This window comes from Sebastes fasciatus, chromosome 5 (genome assembly GCF_043250625.1).
Source record: "Sebastes fasciatus isolate fSebFas1 chromosome 5, fSebFas1.pri, whole genome shotgun sequence".
Classification (NCBI taxonomy): Eukaryota; Metazoa; Chordata; class Actinopteri; order Perciformes; family Sebastidae; genus Sebastes; species Sebastes fasciatus.
Genome location: NC_133799.1, coordinates 5,119,661 through 5,138,258, shown reverse-complemented (window position 1 = coordinate 5,138,258; position 18,598 = coordinate 5,119,661). Strand labels below are relative to the sequence as shown.

The window sequence follows — 18,598 nt, the reverse complement described above, 5'->3', positions numbered from 1 at the left end:
TATATTTTTACATTTATTACATAAGCCCTGTTTCGACCACAGAAACTTTAGAACCTTTTGAGGAACGCACTGCGTTTTGAGTGCAGGGACCAGGGTTTGAATTAAGTCCCGGGGACATTTTCCAGGGACTTTTTAACCCCCAAAATGTCTTGGTCGGGGGGTAGTGCTTTCTGAAAGTTCAGGAACTTTCAGCGTGGGGTTTTGCAGGGATGACGGGCACCACTGTTTCAACTCGTGTACCGCTTCCTTCATAAAACAAGGAAGTATTCTCGTATCGATTTAGGACCATTTTAGGATGAGGGTCGAGCATTTTTCTTTGTTTGATCACATTAAAAGTAAAGTCAGGCTTTGCTGTTGGCTTCCTGACTCATTTAAAATTAGATTGAGATGACAGAATTAGATTAATTTGCCTAATATTCGCAGGTTTAAAGGCCCTGATCAGACCTGGCATTAACATGGGTCCTGAGTGATCTCAACACAAGTGGACAGCTTTAAGTACGTCTGTTCACAGCTTGCATTAAAATGCGTCTCCACATGCGTTTTAAGTCACTTCCCTTTCATGCCTTAAATCCCCAGTGTGTTGTAAATTGTCTCTCAATGGTAGAAATACATTGAGTCATAAACTATTTCCAGAGTGGGTCTGGTAAGTTAGTCAGTCAAAACTTCTTCAAAGGCTGTGGAGGCTTTTGCGACTCCTCATCAAGATAACCGAGAAGTGTTGGTTCCGGTTTGTTATCAGTGGGGGAGGATCCAGTTTGGTGAATTTGTAATCCGTGTCACAATTCATTCAGTTAGGTCCCAAATTAAAGAGTAGGTTTTATAGACAAGATCCTATTTTTAAAATAAAAAATTCAGTTTGCCTACACAAGAAGGGAACATGTTGATTTAACTCTAAATTAATACCATATTTAACTATTGCTTCATGGTTGCTTCTGCATCATTCACATTGCTCTGTTATATAATGAAGCTTTAATGTTTTTGAAGGTTTTTTTTGTTTCTTTAAATGTGGTGCTACAGATTTTAACTGCAGTATTTTTAGCAAATTGATGAGACTCCAAACACATACTGGGTACATGAAATTGTGAATAGTGTTGCATACATAGGTGAAGAGTAACACATATTACCGTTAATACGTAGCTTTTCATGTGCTTATACTTTTGAGTACAATATCAAATAGTGTTTAACTTCTGCAAGTGTATTTTAAATTGAAATATTGTACTTATTTTTTTTTTTTTTGTCTCTCTCTTTCCTTTCTGTCATAATAAATCTTTCTGATGATGAAAATATGGTCAAGTGTTTGGAGAGGGAGTGGTATAGTTTTTTTTATATATTTACTTATTAGTTATGACCATTCATTTTTAGGTTTTATATTTAGGCGTACTTTTGTGTAATGTAAATGTACTTAATCTTGTGTTATATTTTAGGAAAATAACCATACTTATACTAGAGAACGATACTGTCTTTATATCATTTTTAGGCCCTTCAAAATGAGACTACAGAATAAGAAACTATGTGATCATAACCTGCCATTAATAAGAGAGGTGTACTAAAGTAGGCTTTATATTTTTGGTGGATACTGACACCTGCTGATGAGTGAGTGTCACTTCAAAAAAGATGCACACACATGTAACACAATAAGTACAAAAACCCTTCATATCACATGATGGTCATTTATTGCATTTTCTTAATCTTTCACCCATTCTCACTATACAAAAGTAAGCATGTAACATCTCCAGACACTCCCATCTTCCAGAATAAATTGGTGAACTGAAAGTCTTTCTTTTATGTTGTGGGATTGTGCACATTGGTCCTGAATCCCCTCAACCACCACCTCCATGTTGCTGCAGCTGCTGCTTGTTTTCAGCCCGGTGATTCACCACTCATCTGCGGCCCTGTTCGAGTCCTCGTCCGCTACCGCACAATCCAGGCGCTGCACACCAGGAAGCGCCAGGTCTCTCTCGTTCAGCTTCTCCAGAAACGAGGAGAGCAATCGTTTGTTTAAATGATCCGTCAGGGTCCTTTCCTCCTCGACGCGCTCCTTGGCGACGTTTCCATCCGACTCCTCCGCTTCTTCCTCCGCGCTGAGCTGCGGAGGAGCCGCCGGTGGATGGTTCAAGGACAAGCCGTTCAGCTGCTCGTCCTCTCCGGACTGCTGCTGCTGCTGCTGCTGCTGCTCCGTCCAGCTGCCGGAGTCCGCACCAGATTCAGTCTCCATCCGTGATATCAAAGTGGTCTGCAGGGCGGCATTCTCCAGCTCTTTCAGGCGTTTACTGTGCAGGCCGCAGGCGGCGGGAGGTTCATTTCCAGTAGCGTTGTAGTTGTTGTTGTTGTGAGGTGGCTCACCAGTTTGCTCCATCATGCTCTGCGTCAGGAGTAGCAGCCCACAGATATGAAAGGAGCACACTGTGGCGCAGACTGAGAGGTGTCGCCTCCCTGTGGCCACCGACAGCACTGCACCATGCACCATTAACAAGACACACACCCTGCAGTACTTTGCCAAGTGTTAGAAAAGTAGTCCTTTACTCAGTTAAAAGTAGCAATATTCCAATTTCTAAATACTTCATTACAAGTAAAAGCCATACATAATGTTATACCTAAGACAAAGTACAGAAGTTTAAAGGTCCCATATCATGCTAATTTTCAGGTTCATACTTGTATTTTGTGTTTCTACTAGAACATGTTTCATGTTGTAATGTTAAAAAAAACACTTTATTTTCCTCATACTGCCAGCCTGAATATGCCTGTATTTACCCTCTGTCTGAAACGCTCTGTTTTAGCACATTTTGACGGAATTGCAACATAATTGCATTGAAGGGCAACAGCTTGGGTCCATGTGTACTTCCTGTCAGCTGATGTCATTCACATACACTGCAACCAGAAATAAACTGGGACACATTTAGAAGGTTTACGTTTAAAACTGTGTCAAGGGTCTAAATATTGTATATTTGTGACATCACGAATGGGCAGAAATCCTGACAGCTTGTTTCAAATGCAGAGTTTCTGAATATGGGCTGTGTGTATTTCCCTGTGGATTGAGTGTTTCGATACTTTCACCGTATTTATATAGGACTTAAGCCTGCTTTATAATAAAAAAAACATGAAAATCTCACTTTTTTATAATATGGGACCTTTAAAGAATCATAATACTTTTAGCAGTGGCGGGATGTAACTGTAGACTTAGTAGGCCTAGTGTACTTAAATACAATTTTGAGGTACTTGTATTTTACTTGAGTATTTCCATTTTATGTTACTTTATACTTCTACTCCACTACATTTTGGAGGCAAATGTTGTACTTTCCACTACATTTATTTTTGACAGCTTTACACATTTTGCAGAGTGGAGTTATAAAAACAAAATGTAATTAACTAATAAATTGCGATGTATTTTTATGGATTAAGCCATCCGGCAGTACATAGAGTCATTAAAATTAGCCCAACCTTTAGTAGCTGCAACATTAGTGATGCGCCTTACACATCAATGCATCAATAATTATAATCCAATAATATAATATGTATTATTCTGAAATGTGACCGTTCTGCATAATGAGTACTTTTGGTGCTTTGAGTATATATTTTTAATGATAATTTACTTAAGTAAGTAAGAACACTTTTGAATGCAGGACTTTTACTTGTAACAGAGTATTCTTACACTGTGGTAGTGCTACCTTTACTTCAGTAAACAATCTGAGTACTTCTTCCACCACTGCTTAAAAGTATCACAAGTAGAAGTACTCATTATACAGCTGAATTTTGTCAAGTTGGGACAAATTGTAATGTATTTGTAAATAAAAGTACCTTAAATATGGAACAACTCAAGTACAAGTACTTGATACTTGAGAAAATGTATGTAGTCACCTTATTATTACTACTACTACTACTACTGACGCTACTTTTCACCTGAAACCACAAAAAGTCATATCGTCCTATGTCAATCATTTTGTACAAATTCTGTAAATCACCATTTTTACGTATGTTTTGCTACTTTGGGAAGTGTCTTTTCAACAAACTTTACAACTAAATACCAACATCTTCTTTTAAGCTGTCTTTATTTACAATAAAAGGCAACATTAATAAGCATGCACAAACACAGTATAGACTTTGTGCACAGTTACATATGGAGAGGATTCAACGCAATGTTTCTCTCAGCTCTGCAACCTGTGATAAAATGTGGCAACCTTTTCTGTTATATTTATCAAGGATGGCCTAAGGTGTTTGTGTATACATATATGTGCATTTGGGTGTTTGCAAACTGTACAGATGTATATGTATATAATGTATACATATACTGTGTGTTTGTGTGTGTGTATGTGTGTGTGTGTGTGTGTGTATCTATATATATATATATATATCTCTATATATATATCTATATATATATATATATGTATGTATATATATGTATATATGTATGTATATATATATGTATGTATATATATGTATGTTTATATATGTATATATATATACATGTATGTATATATATATATATGTATGTATATATTTGTATGTATATATATACATATATGTATATATATACACACATATATATATATATATTTATATATATATATATGTGTATATATATATATGTGTGTGTATATATATATATATACATACATATATATATATATATATGTATGTATATATATGTATATATGTATGTATGTATATATATATGTGTATATATGTGTGTATATATATGTATGTATGTATATATATGTATATATAAATATATATATATATAAAATCATATTGCTTTGTATCCTATAAGAGCATGTTCTTGTCCTTTTTATGTTTTCGTTTTGTTTGTTGTTGTTGTTTTTATCCCTGACGGTGGGGGGTGGGTTACTCCTTTATAGTTGTGTCACTTGTTTTTTAAATTTAAAAGTTATAAATAAAATACAAACTGTGTTGTTTGTAGTTCGCTTGTAGTTTTGATCACGTTGAGCTCCCGTAGGACGAGAATCGGTTTCCATAGAGACCGTCTATGGTCGAGGCTAATGAGCACCTAGCTAGCTCAGATACAACAACGACAGGTAACCACTCCTTTATAAAGCCCGTAAACACGGTATGCTAAATCGTTAATCAGGTAGTTTAGATCAGAAAAATAATGTCTTGTTACTGTCTGACCTGCAGTTAACCACCAGCGTTAGCTGTTTGCTAACTAACTAGCTAGCACCTAGCTATAAGCTAGCCTAGCTGCTCTGTTTGTTGACATCTGTAGTCTGCTACAGTCGTTAAACTGACCTCATCTTCACACACTCTGGCTGCTGGTTAAACTATCTAACAGTGATATCACAACTAGCGTTACATCATTACGGATTCTGTTGTTGTTTTAGTTTCCATCATCCTGACGTGGTGATGAGGTCAGGATCAGGTCTAGACAAGTCAGATGTATTCATATTAGATAGATAGATAGATAGATAGAGGGATAGATAGATAGATAGATAGATAGATAGATAGATAGATAGAGGGATAGATAGATAGATAGATAGATAGATAGATAGAGGGATAGATAGATAGAGATAGATAGAGGGATAGATAGATAGATAGAGGGATAGATAGATAGATAGATAGATAGATAGAGGGATAGATAGATAGATAGATAGATAGATAGATAGATAGAGGGATAGATAGATAGATAGAGGGATAGATAGATAGAGATAGATAGAGGGATAGATAGATAGATAGATAGATAGAGGGATAGATAGATAGATAGATAGATAGATAGATAGATAGATAGATAGATAGATAGATAGATAGAGGGATAGATAGATAGATAGATAGATAGATAGATAGATAGATAGATAGATAGTAACTTTATTGATCCCGAGGGAAATTCAAGTTTCCAGCATCACAGCTCCATAGTGCAAAACCTGTTATTAAAAAGGCAGTAAAAAAGTTAGTAGTGCAAAGTACAATATATACCAGATATAAAAATACAAGGAGATGAAGAAAACTGTTAAAACTGAATATAGTGCAGGATAACAGCTGTGATACAGGACTATTAAAAAAGTGAATATAGTGCAGAAGAGACTGTTAAAAATGAGTATAGTGCATTATTATCTGTCCTGCAGACCATCCTCTTTTTAAAATCAGTCTTACTGAAAATGTAACAAGGCATTATTGTTGCACAAATATCAAATATTATAGCCTAGAGCCAGCTTAACATGTATTTAAAACTCATCTCTCTATTTGTAAACACATTTTGCCTCATTGTCATTAATTAGGAAGTAAATTTTTCGAGAGAGTTTTCAGTTTAATGAACCTTTTGTTCTCCTATTAAGAACAGATTGCTCCAAATCTTCATTGCAACTGCTATTGTATTGCTGTTTTTCCTCTATAACAAATGTGCGCTCATATATTGAGCATGGAAAACAGTATAGTGTCAAATAAAATATATATATGTCATTTAGATACAAATGTAAAATCTGACAAAGTAGAATTTATCTAAAGGCTACAGCAGAGTTAAAAGTACACTGTTGACCTCCTACATGTAGTGAAGTATAAACTATACACAAGTATAGTGCAGAAGAGACTGTTAAAAATGAGTATAGTGCAGGGTAACTCCAGTAGCTTAGTCTATGAAAGTGCACTGTATGCATTATTATCTGTCCTGCAGACCGTCCTCCTTTGTCCCAAAATCACATATTTGTCTCGGAGGACTTTACAGTCTGCTCAGCATAAATACAAGACCATCGATCTGTATCTTCGACCTACTCAAATTGATGTGCAGAGTCAGTAGCTTGTTGTCTGTAAATAACGTGACATCATCTCTCCTTTGCTTTCCAGAGGCAGAACCTTCAGCTCTTCAGTTAGACAGGTCAAAATGTCCTTCAGAGACTTAAGAAGTAAGTGATTGTGTGCAATTAATGTTATATCACTGAGCTGAAAATCTGTATTTTGTACCTATATAGCCCACAAGTTGGTAATTGGAGTTGCATTTAATTTTTCAGATTTCACAGAGATGATGAGGGCCTTGGGCTATCCTCGGTTGATATCTATGGAGAACTTCAGAACACCAAACTTCACTTTAGTGGCAGAAATCCTAATATGGCTGGTAAAGAGGTATGCTTAAACTACACACTACTGATCCATCAATAAGTAACCACTTAATATTCTTTGTTTGCCATGATTTTACACGCTAATGGTCACCTTCCAGTTCAATGTAGTTAATACATTTTCTAACTCTGGAAGCCAAATCTCTGTATGTCAATTACTTTTGCGCCATGCTTTGTTTTCTGAATGCCCCCTGGTTTGGATCGGATGTCTTGTTTTTACTTAGATCAGCCAGAACTATGTATTGACATCATGTATAAATGGGTACTGTGATATATTTTCATTTTTTTCTTTTGCTCCCTATCCCTCTCTGCCTCCTTTACATTGTAGATATGAGCCTCAGATGGATATCCCCACTGATGTAGATACAGAGTCAGATAGAATATTCTTCATCAAGGCCGTGGCCCAGTTTATGGTGATGTATTTTCTTAAATCTAAACAGAATGTACAGATTACTCGTAGCTATTGAAGACCTGCTGTTAGTCAGTCTGTCTTAACCAGTGTCTCACGTGGTTGCAGGCAACAAAGGCTCACATCAGGTTGAACACCAAGCACCTCTACCAGGCCGATGGCTACGCAGTGAAAGAGATGCTGAAGATCACTTCAGTGCTGTACAGTGCTATGAAGACCAAGCAGATGGCCCTGGGAGACAGAATCGAGGAGGACAACAACATGTTCAAGTTCGACCTTGGCTCACGGGTGAGATGCAATTTCTTGGCTTTATAATGCTATATCTACCGTATGTTACTTTATCCTTAGTCCTTTCTAATCTCAATAACTTAACTATATTATCACCTCTAAGGAGTTTGAGCGTGAAATATTACATTAAGTGGCATTTAAATGACCCACATGCATGTCGACTCTCAGATTAAAACAGTCAATTCTATGTTTGACTTCACACCCCATGCTAATTAATAACTGTGTTTTTTCCTTTGTATAAAACTTTGATATCTCCCTTCTTTTTTGTAATCTATTAAGTCCGAAGTGAAAGAGAAAACCTTGTGTTGCTGGTTAGGTCTCACTCTGTCTTCACTTTAGATTTCAGATCTTAAAGCAGCTCGGCAGCTGGCATCGGATGTCACATCTAAAGGAGCATCTCTGTATGATTTACTGGGAAAAGAAGCGGACCTAAGGGTGAGGGAAAACCGATATTAACAGACACACATACTGGTTTACATTTTCATTGATCTTGAGTCCTCACAATCCTTGACAGTGTTTCTCTTCATTAGACCCAGACCGGAGAGAATGCTTTACAGTTTGACGTCAAAATTCATACATTGATTTAAGTGAATTTAAAGAAACATAGTAATATTTTTTGTCTGAAAAGACATTTGCATTTACAAATGTTAATTCTTTCATCAATATTGGTATTTTCTTAAAAAAACTTCTGTCATTAAGGCCAATTTGACCTAAAACTGCCATTGGCCATCAAGTAACCTTTTAACCCTACAGTAAGCTATTCCACTGTGAGTGCTGCTGATGAGGCTATTCGCATCATGTGGCTTTGTTTTTGTTGCAGTAAACCAAAACTGCTGCTCTCAGATGTCAACAGCTGTACAATTGTAATGCTGTCTATTTGAAATGACACTTATGAAAGTAATGCAGGAGATTACTCTGCTGTCTTTGTTTTCAATTTTCCCACAGGAAATGAGAACTGCGGCCATCGCCAGACCTCTGGAGATCAATGAGACTGAAAAGGCCCTCAGAGCTGCCATCAAGGAAGTTTTGGTATGTATTCATCCTCACGATCCACATTTTAAAAATCCACACAGGACCTGTTTTTATCTATGAAATGGCACTGAATCTGCCCCCATGCCTTTGTGTTCATTGTCAAGGAAAGTGTGGAGAAGACGAAAGACATGCTGAGCAACGTTGTTTCCGATGAAACGAGTCTGGACGCTAAGATAGAAAAGAAAAAGCAGGAGCTGGAGAGGAATCGGAAGAGGCTGCAGACACTGCAGAGTGTCAGGTCAGTTCACAACCTGACAGCTAGCAGACAGACTCAATGACTGCTGAATGCTCCCCAGTGCCTTCGTTAAATTAAAACAAAGCATAGTATTCTATTTGCCAATGTATAGAGCCCTATTTTAAACTCTGAAATGTTGAGTACCTCAAAGTTTTATGTTAGAAATGTACAGTATGGGTCGGCAGCATTTAAAAACTGACGGATGCTAACTTGCATATGTTGGACAATTTGCATAATTAGCATTAATTAGCACATTCATATATATGGACAATATTTCAGCAACTGCTTGGCTGATTTGGACAATACTGGAATGGGTTACTGAGGATGCTGAATCCATTTCTGACATTTTCAAGATTCGAAATGCCCATTTAAACTAGAAGTGGCCATATTTCAACTCTAGTTGGGGCAATTTTTATGAAGTTTCAGTTAATACAGAAGTTTTAGAGGACGCTGAATCGATTGAATTGGACAGATAACTTATGTATTTGAAATGATTGAAATAACTTAAACTCAAACCACTTCAACTAGATTATAAATTGTAGGATATTTATGAACACAATCGTTCAAACAATTCAGAACATCTACATTTTAATTTACAGACCGTTACACTCTGAGGTGACTCACAATTGGGTATTGGTGGTAACAAAGGGAAGTACCAAACTACAATAATATGACTATGGCTACATAAAAAAGAGAGAAGGGAATATAATACAAGAAAAAATTTTTTTAACAGGTTTAAAACAGGTCTGTGCTCACCCCCTTCTACGTTCTTGTTTTCTGTTCGTCATTCAATTCTTTTTAGGCCGCCCTTCATGGATGAGTATGAGAAGATTGAGGAAGATCTGCAGAAGCAATATGAAATCTTTGTGGAGAAGTTCAGGAACCTCTGCTTCCTGGAGTCTCAGCTGGATGAATACCATAGAATGGAGCAGGAGAGGTTTGAGGTGTGTGTGTATGATACGCAGAGATCCTTAAATGTTTTATAAAAGGACTTCCCCTGGAACTGCTTGTATATTACATACTTTTGAGCGTCCTCCTTCTTTTCTGTGTAAAAATATAATTTGCTGGCCTGTGATGATGACAAATAAGACAATACTGGTGACAAACATAAATGGGAGTAACTCATGCCCTGATAGCAGTGGATGGAGGAGAATAAAGACTGGCATTAAGACCGGCCCTCTCATGATGGCTATAGGTGGCTAAGGAGGTATAGCAAGTTGTCTCGTAATTGGAAGCTTGGTGGTTGGATCCCCGGCTCCTCCAGTCCGCATGTGAAAGTGACCTTACGCAAGACACTGAACCCCAAATTGTTCCCAAAGGCTGTGCCATCGGTGTGTGAATGTGTGTGTGAATGGGTTAAATGTTGACATGCAGTATAAAGCGCTTTGAGTGTTCGGAAGACTAGAAAGGCTATAGCTATATAAATGCAAGTCCGTTTACCAAATTCATATGTTTGTCCTGTTCTTTCCACTGCAGGAAGCTGAAAACACACAAAAGATGATGCAGAACATACTGAGGGAGGAGGAGAAGAGGGATCTGACGAGGAGCTCCTGTGAGACAACCAATCACACGTTGAAGCAAAGCAATAGTCACATAATCTCAACCCCTTTTATGATCTTGCACACTTGTTTTCTGCAGTGAAAGATGAGGATTCTGACATGGACGTTCCGGAGGACGAAGGTTCAGACAGCGACATAGAAGAGTCTCGACCTTCTAAGCCGCGGCCCACGCGAAACGGCATCATGGGAGGTACGGACGAGGAATAGCCATGACGTTGTTGTGATGAACTATTAGTTTCTTGGTTTTATATCTGTAGTTCTCTAAAAGAAATGCTTAATTTATTAAAAGCCTGTGTTTTGAAGTGTGGTTGCATGAGGTACTTATCCATAGTCAGTGTATTACCTACAGTAGATGACGGTCGGCAAGCCTCCAGCTTGGAGAATCTGACAGCAAAATTAATTTTAGACACCTAAAAGAAAGGCTCATTCAAAAAAATATTCAAAATAAGGCGTACACTTAAACTGATATTGATATTTTTTGGTGGCTAAAAGATGTTTTGCTGCCAGCCCCGTCCCCAGCAGTACATTGCTTTGCTTCCGTGCAGTAACTCCCGTCTGTTTCTCTAACCCTTGGGCGTGCCGACGGCCATCTACTGTAGGTAATACACTGACTATGGATAGGTACCCCATACAACCACACTTCAAAACACCCGAACCATCCCTTCAACATAACCTGTATTGCCTCTTTTTGCACCACAGGAAGAGGAGCTCGATTCATTGGGAATATGCAGGGTGGTGATAGTGATGAGGTTAGTACTGTCATAGCAACATCAATTCAAGATGGCTTGTTTTTTCCTCTTCAGTTAAGCCTAATGTAGCAAGCATCTTTTCATTTTGAAGACTTTTTTGCTGATTTCACTCCCAGTGGCCCTAGATCTCTCAGCGCTCTCTGTGCTGTCTCTCTTGCTACATACAGAATGATAAGCCGTTTACTTTTTTCATTTCATTTTTAACCAAGTGTCCTGTGCACCAGCTCTGATCAGTTTCACATCCCTTTGGGTTTCCATCTTGTACTCTGTTCCGTATCTTACCTTTCACTGTCATTCACTTGTATTTTAAAAGCCCTCTTTAGCGGTTTTCAGAAGGTCAGTCCCTCGTGCCAAAAAACAACGGAAAGGAAAGGTTTGTGCAGGATAGGGATCTAGTTCACCCCTTGTTCCTCTGTGTCTTTAAAGGAAATATCCATTCTCAAATTCTGCGATGCTGTAGGGATTGTTCACACAGGACAAGGAATGGATCCCAGCAAACCAGCAACGAGCCAAATGCTGGTAAAATATGCAAGTGTCAGCTAGATTTGCTTCACTCACCAGCCAACAAAACAATGGTAATCCATTGATTGGCTAGTAGATTTTGGAATCCACCAAAACATTTAATTTAATCCTCATCAGTTTCATGGTAAAGTCCATGCCAGGAGTGTTCATACAGGTAACAAAGTGGAGGAGAAGTACGCCCAGAGCTTGCAGACCTGCTACAATGGTTTTGGCACATTGTCTATCTCTCACAGAGAACACTGAGTATTTTTTGCATCATACCACTACTGAAGCACATATTCAGTATAAACCTCACTACCTGTGTTTGTGTTGCTTAGAGATATCGAAAGAGGAAGGCAGAGTAACTGGAGAAATTATTTCTTCGTTGCATTTTGCTCCACTGAGACATCTATGGGAGTAAAAATTCTGTCTTTTCTACAATGCATTTCGGCGTGTATAGTTTTTGAACATTGGTGCAGACGTTTTTTTAACAGTCTTGAAATGTTGGGAATGGATTTTTCCTTTAAATTTGGTAAATAGTTTAACTGGTCCCTTTAGTTTTCTGGCTCGAAGTGAACATGTCCCAGTTCAGTGATACACTGTTAAATCAGTTCTGGACTGGGCATGATTTCATTACAGCCGAAGAGGTGATTCTGTGATTAGATCTGTCTGGTAGAAGTTTTTGTGAGCTTATTAGCTGGTTCAGTGTTTAGCTAGAATGAAAATATATCCATCTCTGTTGTAGCTCCACATTGTGTTTTGAATAATTGTCCAGGAATCATTTGACTGGACTGAAAACTCAGATTTTTTGATAATCGTTGTAGTTATTATGTGTCCCTGCTTGCCTGCTGTTTCAGACTGAGGACAGCGAGATTGATGTGGACGAGGATGACGAGGAAGACGATGAAGGCGAGGAGGAGGAGGGCAAGGATTTGGAGGACAACAGTCTGGAGGGCCCAGTGTCCAGGGTTGCTCGCCCCTCCAAGGGGGGGATGAGACCGCCTCTGCTGGAGGAGAGCGACAATGACTTCTGAATGAATACAGATGAGCTCCAGCTGTTTCTGTATTCTAGCTCAGATTAGACAATCTAATTACTTCTGAGAGATATGCATTAATTATTACCTGTTTAACATAAAAAAAATCAATATAGTTCCTATTTTTTTATATTTGAAACTGTTTACCTTAATAAAATATTAAGAATGTAATATCTCCTCTGTGTCTCTTGACTCAAGTATGACAGCAGCATAACATTTTATTGTCCTGAGAGTCAATCAGTCATATATTGAGACAACTTGTGTATAGTTTATACTTCACTACATGAAGGAGGTCAAATGGACGGTCTGCAGGACAGATAATAATGCACTATACTTTTTTTTAACAGTCTCTTCTGCACTATATTCACTTTTTTTAATAGTTCTGTATCACAGCTGTTACCCTGCACTATATTCAGTTTTAACAGTTTTCTTCATCTCCTTGTATTTTTGTATCTAGTATATTTTTTTGTACTTTCCACTACTGACTTTTTTTACTGCCTTTTTACTAACATGTTTTGCACTATGGAGCTGTGATGCTGGAAACTTGAATTTCCCTCGGGATCAATAAAGTCACTATCTATCTATCTATCTATCTATCTATCTATCTATCTATCTATCTATCTATCTATCTATCTATCTATCTATCTATCTATCTATCTATCTATCTATCCATCTATCCATCTATCCATCTATCTATCTATCCATCTATCCATCTATCTATCTATCTATCTATCTATCTATCTCAGTGCACACAGATTGACAGACTTCTTCAAGCCCTGCCTGTAACCATAGGAGACGCTACGTCATCAGAGCGCGCCCTGGTTACAGAGGTGGCAGGCAGATGCCTCTTCGAAACAACAGCCGACTGTCTACTACCGACCGGTTTCTCCTCTCACACTGGTAGGACACCACGTGTATACTCTGTGTTGTGTGATCATTAACCTCTTAGCTAAATGTCGGCACAAATGAACCAGTGAATGTGGCGGCTCTGTGACGAGGGGAAGCTGGTTTATCAGGCTAACACCAGCTAGCTGTGGCTAACTAGCTAGCTAACGTTACATCAGACCTGCAGTCAGAGGATCCAGTTAGTTAACCTCCTCTTTGACACCTCCTCTGTTCTGTTAACATCTGTGTTAGTTAACCTCCTCTTTGACACCTCCTCTGTTCTGTTAACATCTGTTTGTTGACCTTCATTTTGCCTAGTTTGGTAGTCATTCAACAAGAATGATTGGCTAACAATTGCTACTTTCTTTGTTTACTTTGACAGGTTATATGAAATGAATTTAAGAGACTTAGTTACTCTCAAAAGAGTTGATGCACATTACCCATAATATAACTACTGCATGTTGAACAGTCTTAGGTTTTACAATATGTAGGTAAGGAACACCAACAGGGAAAAGTCTTCTCACTGTGCAATATCCGTTTCCACTTGTGCAATTTTGTTAATAGTCTGTTTTATTGTCAATACTGTATGTACTGCTCCTATTTTTATACTTCCTTCTCTTTGTTTACTGTGTTAGCTGATGCATCTTGTTTTGTGCACTATCCCCTTTGCTGCTGCACACTGCACATCCCCCCCACTGCGGGACTAACACAGGAATATCTTATCTTATCTTTACCAGTTTGATACTATACAATACTATATCAGTATTGAGCATCAGCCCTGGAAACTATCTTATCTCTGATTGGTCTCTTGTCTTTCCTCCTTGTCTCTCAGCTAAAGAACAGCTGTCGGGATGCCGAAGAAATTCGTGGGCGAGAACTCCAAGGCGGCCACAGCCAGAGCCCGCAAGGCCGAGGTCAAGGCAGAGGAAGATGCCGTCAAGAAGAAACAGGAAGAGGATGCTATGTGGCAGGAAACAGACAAACATGTTCTCAAAAAAGGGCAGAGAAAGGTGAACTGTCTCTTCAGTGTGATGTTCAAAATTTGGGAAATGTCATAGTCGTGCTGCTCACTTTGGTGAAGTTTCGTCGCTGTGATACTTCTTTTGCGTCTTCTTGGATGATGTGTGTAATTCAAACAAAGATGAGGAAGGGAAAATAAATACATATGAACACAAGACAAGGATACTGGCAGAACTGTCACATTTGTTTTTGCTAAATTTTTGATCTGGACAGGGCCCCTGCTTGTGGCCTCTTATTTTGCGCGCACACATATCCACGGGTCTAAAGTCTAGATGGGATTAAATGTTAATTATCCCCAATGGGACATTGGGGTGTTGTATTAGCAGTTACAGAGCAAAAACAGCAAGAATGGAGCAAATGAAGTAAACTTAACATAATCAGCATATAAGATCAGAATGTTTTAAGTGAATTTGATTATCGCCATGTATATTTTTTGCAACGAAACAACTCTGGAGCAACATAAAGCATACGTTTGCTTCAGAGAGAGGGGAATATCGTCCTTTACTTTCTATACTGGATTTAGACATTCCTCCTCAATTTGAGCTCAACATAACTCCACATATTATCAATTACACACAGAAGGGAAATGACCACAGTAGACAGTCTTTTGGAGACCAAACAGGGGAATTATTTTAGCATTTCTTTTTTAACCTCATAGTATTCAATACTGCTGTTAGTATTTTATTGCATGGTTCTTTCATCTCCATCAGTGAAGCTAATTAAAAAGTGACTACATGTGTCATAATACATGTAGTGGCCGAACTGCTTTAAAACAACATATATTTTTTTTAAGGACAAAAGTCTGATGAGACATTTTTCTGCCTTTGCAGGATGACAAGGAGAAGAAGAGACTCGAGCTTCTAGAGAGGAAAAAGGAAACCCAACGACTTCTGGATGAGGAGTGCTCTACCATAAAAGGCAAAGGCCTCAGGGAGGCTGGACCTGGAGGAAAAGTCACTCGTGCTCAGATCGAGGAGGTGCTTCTGAACGAGCTAGAGCAACAGAAGGAGCAAGAGCAAGAGCTCAAGCTGAAAGGTAAATTTCAGGTTTAAGATGACGACAGAATTGTGCTGGTTAATAAAGAGGAAACATGAGTGCAGATGCAATTCAGCAGCATTAGCTGTTTTGGCAATCGAATCAGTAAATTATTTTAACCATCAAATAAAATTTCATCCCACAGAAAAGAGCCACCTTGACACTCCACTGGAGGAGAACGTGAACAGAATTATCCTTGAGGACGAAACAGAGGAAGCCAGAACAGTAGAAGATGCCATCGCTATGCTCAGGTACCATTTGTAGTGTGTGTGACATCCTGTTGTCCTTGGGATTACTCTGATGTTGATTTGAAATAAGTTTTTCTTTTTTTTTTATTCTTTATTGTGTCAGTACATACAGCATAGTTGATACATTACCTTTCCGTTATTGAAACATCTTGACACAATTTTTTATTAATTTGTATCTTTCACCTACAGATAACATAGTGCATGCATAAACAAACAAACAACAACAACAAAAATAATACAAGACAAAAAAATTAAACAAGAGAGGAAAAAAAGGAAAAATCATGAAGTATCTTCGGCCTATAAAACAACGGCGATGACTTGTGAATGTTAGGGCTGTCAATCGATTAAAATATTTAATCACGATAAATATTGTCCAGAAACCCTCACAGGTACTGCATTTACCATAAGAAATATGCTCAAATCATAACATGGCAAACTGCAGCCCAACAGACAACAACAGCTGTCAGTATGTCAGTGTGCTGACTTGACTATGACTTGCCCAAAACTACATGAGATTATCATAAGAGGACATGTCTGTAAAGGGGAGACTCGTGGGTACCCAGAGAACCCATTTTCATTCACATATTCACATCATGTCACTCTAGCTTTCAAACTGAGCCCGCTACAACCTTAAAAAAGTATCGCAAGTTGTGTTAAAAACAAATTTGTGTTAACGCATTATTATCGCGTTAACTTTGACAGCACTATTAACAAGCGATCATTACACCCTCTCTTCCTGTCTCCAGCACCGAGCAGGAGGAATTGGACCGCCATCCGGAGCGGAGGATGAAAGCAGCGTATGCTGCCTATGAGGAGGCCAACATGCCTCGCCTAAAACAGGAGAACCCCAACATGAGGCTGTCACAGCTGAAGCAAATGTTGAAGAAGGAGTGGATGAAGTCGCCAGAGAACCCCCTCAACCAACGCTTTACCGCCTACAACTCAAAGTGTGAATGAACTGTTTCAGCCCGTAACTCCATTTGAAAACTGTCTGCCTATGCACATAGGAGACTACCATTGAAAAATGTAATAATTTCATTTGAAAATGAGTGTTGCTGATGAGAGCTTCACCACTTCCCACCCAGAAGCAATCTCTCCAATGCCAGATGACTCAGCTTGGTTGTTCCATTCGCTAGCAAGGAGAAGCTCATTTTCCCCAATCAAGGTCACAAGTGATCACCATGCCTGTGCATGTGGCCTCTAATGTGGCACTTCAGCATCTAATACATTTAACCACAATTGTTTTTCTAGCACTTCTGGGGAGGTGGGAAGCCATATGTTCTCAGAGTAACTTATTAAAGTTCATCACTCGCTCATCAACATCTCTTGTTGCTTTTAAATGCAAGACTTCTTTGTTGTTAGGAGGCACATAAATCCAGGAGCAAGAATCAATCAAACATTTCTGCCATCTACTGTTGTTCATTGCTTATTCCGAAAAGAAAATGGAGTTACATAGGTCAAACTTTACTTTTCATTCATGACTATAATTTTGTGTCCTGGGTCAACAATGCTCACCAGCAAAAAAATCATGGTAAATTTAAAATTGTTCTGTCTGCAAATTACTTTTTTCTGTCCTTTTAGTTAATTTGGCAAGTGACAAATAAGGCTGTCAAGATTGGCCAAAAATTACAAATCTTTGTTAAAAAAAAAACTCATAGGTTCGAACTATTAGAATATCGTTTTTTGCGCATTATGTACATGACAACGTGTCCTAACTGGCCGCGAGTGATGCAGCACTGAGCAGCGCAGCTTTTTGAACTGAACTTTTTGACACGCTTGCTTTGTAAGTCTGCAATGGACGAGGAACCGCTGATTTGTGAAGTTGAAATGAGGGGTTATTTATAGGATACTTCCTCCTAAATAAGGTGATAGCTGGCTGCAGGGAGATCGCCTGAAAGTTTTCCTACGTGCTGTAGGCTGTATTGTAAGTCATTTCCAGTAAATATCACAATATAAAATGTGTGTTTTCTGTTTTAAAGGTCCAAACGTTGGAAGCTAGCAAGTACTACTCACCCATCTTTTAAAGGGACTGTTAGTAAGAATCAGAAATTAGTTGTAACAGCGACACCTGTGGCTGTTAAGTCGACGAAAGTCAGCGTCCTGTTGCTCGCGTTCGCCCGTGTGCACGCACTACCTGAATGTGAGCGAGCACCCGTCAAAACAGTGAGGCAACACACGTCAGCTAAAACCACAATATCACTCTATATTTCAGCTGCTTGGCAGTAATGTTAGCTGACCAGACGAAGGTCTCTCCATGAATCAATGCTGATCCTAGTGTTGGCTTTTCCTACTTCAGCCTCCCGACCACGGCCGGAGGAAACACCGGCACCCGGTCGGAGATGATAACGTAACTCGTTGCGGAGCCCCGTCACTTCACAAGACACGGGAAACCTCTGTTAGTCTGGAGGAGCTGCAGCAGTTATTTCTGCACAAACGTTCACTGTACATTCACTAGATATTCTTAGAGCTAAACTGACTCTTCTGCAGTGTGTAGTGTCTCCCCTGCGTCCACCGATCGCGGCCAACAATGTTTTGCAAGACGGGCTTC

The 18,598-nt window shown here is 38.8% G+C and overlaps 2 protein-coding genes across 2 annotated transcripts; both read left to right on the top strand.

Moving 5' to 3' along the window:
- The first annotated feature begins 4,917 nt into the window (after positions 1-4,917).
- Positions 4,918-13,289, top strand: cluap1 (clusterin associated protein 1). The gene is made up of 13 exons (XM_074634645.1): positions 4,918-5,030; positions 6,787-6,845; positions 6,951-7,062; positions 7,384-7,468; positions 7,573-7,752; positions 8,092-8,187; positions 8,698-8,781; positions 8,889-9,022; positions 9,822-9,963; positions 10,496-10,571; positions 10,658-10,768; positions 11,278-11,327; positions 12,686-13,289. Exons 2-13 carry the CDS (start codon positions 6,824-6,826, stop codon positions 12,860-12,862), a joined length of 1,269 nt encoding a protein of 422 aa, XP_074490746.1. The 5' UTR covers positions 4,918-5,030; positions 6,787-6,823; the 3' UTR covers positions 12,863-13,289.
- A 331-nt stretch (positions 13,290-13,620) lies between these two features.
- ccdc124 (coiled-coil domain containing 124) lies at positions 13,621-17,370 on the top strand. Its single transcript, XM_074634649.1, has 5 exons — positions 13,621-13,762; positions 14,580-14,757; positions 15,598-15,802; positions 15,948-16,053; positions 16,797-17,370. Exons 2-5 carry the CDS (start codon positions 14,599-14,601, stop codon positions 17,005-17,007), a joined length of 681 nt encoding a protein of 226 aa, XP_074490750.1. The 5' UTR covers positions 13,621-13,762; positions 14,580-14,598; the 3' UTR covers positions 17,008-17,370.
- The last annotated feature ends 1,228 nt before the right edge of the window (positions 17,371-18,598 follow it).

Bases quoted from the DNA above. Each gene is read 5' to 3' on its own strand.
- ccdc124 (XM_074634649.1), top strand. From the start codon at position 14,599: ATGCCGAAGAAATTCGTGGGCGAGAACTCCAAGGCGGCCACAGCCAGA. The intron at 14,758-15,597 runs GTGAACTGTCTC...CTGCCTTTGCAG, and splicing joins TCAAAAAAGGGCAGAGAAAG to GATGACAAGGAGAAGAAGAG. The intron at 15,803-15,947 runs GTAAATTTCAGG...TTCATCCCACAG, and splicing joins GCAAGAGCTCAAGCTGAAAG to AAAAGAGCCACCTTGACACT.
- cluap1 (XM_074634645.1), top strand. From the start codon at position 6,824: ATGTCCTTCAGAGACTTAAGAA. The intron at 8,782-8,888 runs GTATGTATTCAT...TTCATTGTCAAG, and splicing joins CTGCCATCAAGGAAGTTTTG to GAAAGTGTGGAGAAGACGAA. The intron at 10,572-10,657 runs GTGAGACAACCA...TGTTTTCTGCAG, and splicing joins GGATCTGACGAGGAGCTCCT to TGAAAGATGAGGATTCTGAC.